An 819-nucleotide genomic window follows, 5' to 3' on the forward strand; every position below is an offset into this window, starting at 1 on the left:
ACGGGTATCCTCTGGACTGGTTTCAGCTGGGAATTCTAGGGTGAGTCGGGTTGGTTATGACTTGTATCATAGCATTCATCGGGCATTAGGTTTGAGCTTTTGAACGGTCGCCATCCTTTTAACAACACTTTTATGGACCCGGAAGATGTGGAGAAGGCGTATCCCCCTAAATATGTGAGGCATGTCGGCTGAGCTGAACAGGAGTAGAGACATATGTGTTAGAATGATGACGTCCCTGTGGAGTGCCGAGACCTGATCAATGGTCTGCTTCACCCGGATCCGGCTCAGAGGTGGAATTTCAACTGTGTGAAGAAAGGTGTTATGTTTGAGGGCTTCGACTGGAAGGCCGCTGGCAGGAAGGAATTGGAGGTAGGCGGCAGCGGTGCAGTATCATTGATATGCGAGTGAGAAGCAACGGAGTGGTGTATTGGGAATAGTGAGTTCTGTGAAGGATGGTTATTTGGTTTTGATATTAGGTACCCTGGTTACCAGCTAAAGTCGGCGAGGGTGCTGGCGTGAATGCAACAGACGACACAGCTTTCTGTAAGGGAGGGAGTCTCTTGTTGGATTCTATAATCGCTGGTCTGTTACTGACTCGCCTTCCAGGTCGCCGACGAACGTCTATAACAGACCATTACGACCCTTTGCCGCTCCGACGGTTCAGCTTCTGCTACCAGCAGGTCATGGCTGGAGACATTGATGCCACTCCACGTATTTCTGTTCAACCACTGTTTTCTTGTTGTTAACGATCTTGTCAGATCCATAGAGTATCATAATACGTCGAGTGAAGATGAAAATCGAGAGGAAGAAGAAATCTAA

General features: G+C 48.4%; 1 protein-coding gene across 1 annotated transcript; it reads left to right on the plus strand.

The window, feature by feature from the left end:
* Positions 1 to 132: 132 nt before the first annotated feature.
* Positions 133 to 711, plus strand: Pmar_PMAR002662 (hypothetical protein; the record flags this gene model as incomplete). Its single annotated transcript, XM_002780089.1, has 4 exons — positions 133 to 174; positions 223 to 369; positions 477 to 543; positions 607 to 711. Coding segments are annotated over 4 exons (361 nt in total), but the record flags the coding sequence as incomplete, so codon positions are not given.
* Between the last annotated feature and the right edge of the window lie 108 nt (positions 712 to 819).

This window comes from Perkinsus marinus (genome assembly GCF_000006405.1).
Source record: "Perkinsus marinus ATCC 50983 genomic scaffold scf_1104296944436, whole genome shotgun sequence".
Taxonomy (NCBI): Eukaryota; Perkinsozoa; order Perkinsida; family Perkinsidae; genus Perkinsus; species Perkinsus marinus.